The sequence below is a fragment of the Benincasa hispida genome, unplaced genomic scaffold, assembly GCF_009727055.1.
Source record: "Benincasa hispida cultivar B227 unplaced genomic scaffold, ASM972705v1 Contig245, whole genome shotgun sequence".
NCBI classification, from domain to species: Eukaryota; Viridiplantae; Streptophyta; class Magnoliopsida; order Cucurbitales; family Cucurbitaceae; genus Benincasa; species Benincasa hispida.
The window spans coordinates 1,185,318-1,187,558 of NW_024064773.1; the positions used below are offsets into that span (position 1 = coordinate 1,185,318).

General features: G+C 47.3%; 1 protein-coding gene across 1 annotated transcript; it reads left to right on the forward strand.

Moving 5' to 3' along the window:
* The first annotated feature begins 833 nt into the window (after nt 1-833).
* LOC120069138 (capping protein inhibiting regulator of actin dynamics-like) lies at nt 834-1,349 on the forward strand. The gene has a single exon (XM_039020821.1). It carries the CDS (start codon nt 834-836, stop codon nt 1,347-1,349), a length of 516 nt encoding a protein of 171 aa, XP_038876749.1.
* The last annotated feature ends 892 nt before the right edge of the window (nt 1,350-2,241 follow it).

Here is a 2,241-nt window from a genome sequence, read left to right on the forward strand (position 1 = left end):
TCCATGGTCGACCAAGCTTCCCAACACTCTGCCTCACCATCAACCCCTTCCTCTGACCAAATCGCCATGCATGAGGCAGCATTCCTCGCTGCCAGTCGCAGGCTTACTGCCCAACCCCACACCATCCCTAGAATCACCGGTAGAACTCGGAGAAACCCCTTAGCCGTCAGACCTTCTCAGTTCAAGAGGGAGCAAAGCACTGAGAGCACACCAATTCCAACTTCTGCCGTCTCAACTGAGAGTGAGAAGAAGAGACGCGATGACACGGAGGTGTTTGGTAACATTCTGAGAAATCTGGAGTAGGGAGGAGGATTACCCGAGGCAGAGGTTGTAAACCAACCATTGTCGATGGAGGAGGTGACGATGGTAGTGACTGAAGAGGTGGTGATGACAGAGGAAGTAGTGAATGAAAAGGAGGCATGAAGAGGAATTCTGGCCTTAGAGACTTTTGAGGTGACTGCCAATGTAGAAACCTATGATGGAACCTCCAAGGTTACGATGGTTGAAGTTGCGATGGATGAGGTTGCAGTGGAGACGTAACTAGAAGTAGTTGAAGAGAAAAAGAAGAAGAAAAAAAGCAAAGGGAAAAAAGTTGGAGAGGCTGAGTCTTCTCATCATTGCAAGGAGAAAAAGAATAAAGAGAAGAAGGATGATGACGAAGATGAGGAGGCCAAAAAGGAAAGGAAGAAGAAAGAGAAGGAAGAAAGAAGAATGCGCCAGCGTGAAGAAAGACGCCTAAGAAAAGAAGAAGAAAAGAAGCAGAGGGTTGCAAGCCCTGAAAATGATGGAGAATCAACCTCTGTAAGGGAGGACAGGGGGAAACAACGCAATTGATGGAGCCAGCGCAACCTGAAACAACGCAAGTGGTTGCAACTGATGAAGGTGAAGAAGGAGAAGGAACCCTCCTGATGTGGCGTCGCAGGGAAAATGCGCCGCAAGGGTCTACCATTGACCCTTCACTTTTGATACTTGCATTAAAAGAACATGAAAGAAGAAGAAAAGAAGAGAAGGAGAAAATGGAGTGCGCAAAACTCATCATGGCAGAAGGAAATCGCAGAAGAAGACTGCAAGATGAGGAAATGCGCAGTAATAATGAGATCACAAGGCTTGAAGCGATAAGGCAACGCAAAGAGGAACAACATTTGTTGCTGGCCTCCGAGCAGTTTGTAGAAGAGTTCGAGAGAGAAGAAAGAGAAGAGGATGAGGATGAGAAAAGGAATAAGGAAGAAGAGGAGAGGAGATTGAAAGAAGAGAAGGAGAAGAAGCGCGAAGCTAATAGGCGACACTTACAGAAGAAGAAGGGTAAAGAACTCGCAGAACGCGAGAAGAAGGAACAACGCAAAGAGTAGGAGAGGAAGCAAAGGCAAGCAGCCTGCCTTGTGTTGGCCAAAGAAAAGGGCAAGGCAATCGCGGAAAGTAGCGAGCCCGCGTCGGCAAGGAAGCATCCATCGAAGAGAAAAGAGAATGATGACATGCTGATAGAGATGGCCTTCTATCTTGCGCCAATGCCACTATCTGACCTCATCACAAGTGTGATTGTGAAACATATTTGTGACATATTTTGCCAGTGCCCAGACATGATTATGCCACAGGTAGTGAGAGACTTCTACCATGGGCATCTACTTGGAACTAGGGATACAGTGACCTTCAAAAGAGAAACGGTGTCCTTCAACGCAAGGGACATCAATGAGATATACCAAATGAAGGATAACCCGGATGCACCGGGCAACAAAATCATTGATGATCCCACAGAGCAACAAATGGAAGATGCGCTGAGAGTTTTAACGCAACTGGGCACGAAGTGGTCGGTTTCACTAAAAGGCATCTGTACCTTGGCGTCCAAATCATTGCGCCCGGAGGGAAGGCTTTAGGTCTATTTGGACAAGAAGCGGCTGATCCTAATAACACATGACAAGATTGTATCAAGGAATCGAGTCATGGTCGCATACTGCATTGCACGTGGCATACCGATTGACGTAGGGCAGCTGATCGTAAGACAGTTCAGAGCACTGGTGGGGAACATCCGAGGGCAATACTTCTTTCCATGGACTGTTTCAAGTCTGTGCTTGTTAATGGGCGTAGGCATTGATGAAGAGCCTATGCCTGAAGTCCACAGCCTCATCAATATAAAGATCTTGAGGTTGCTCCTCAAAGACCCCCCACATTGCCCTGAGTTACCCTTAAATAGGCCTGCAATCGATCTCAATGCGCCGCAGGAACCAAAGCCTAAGAGACAATGCA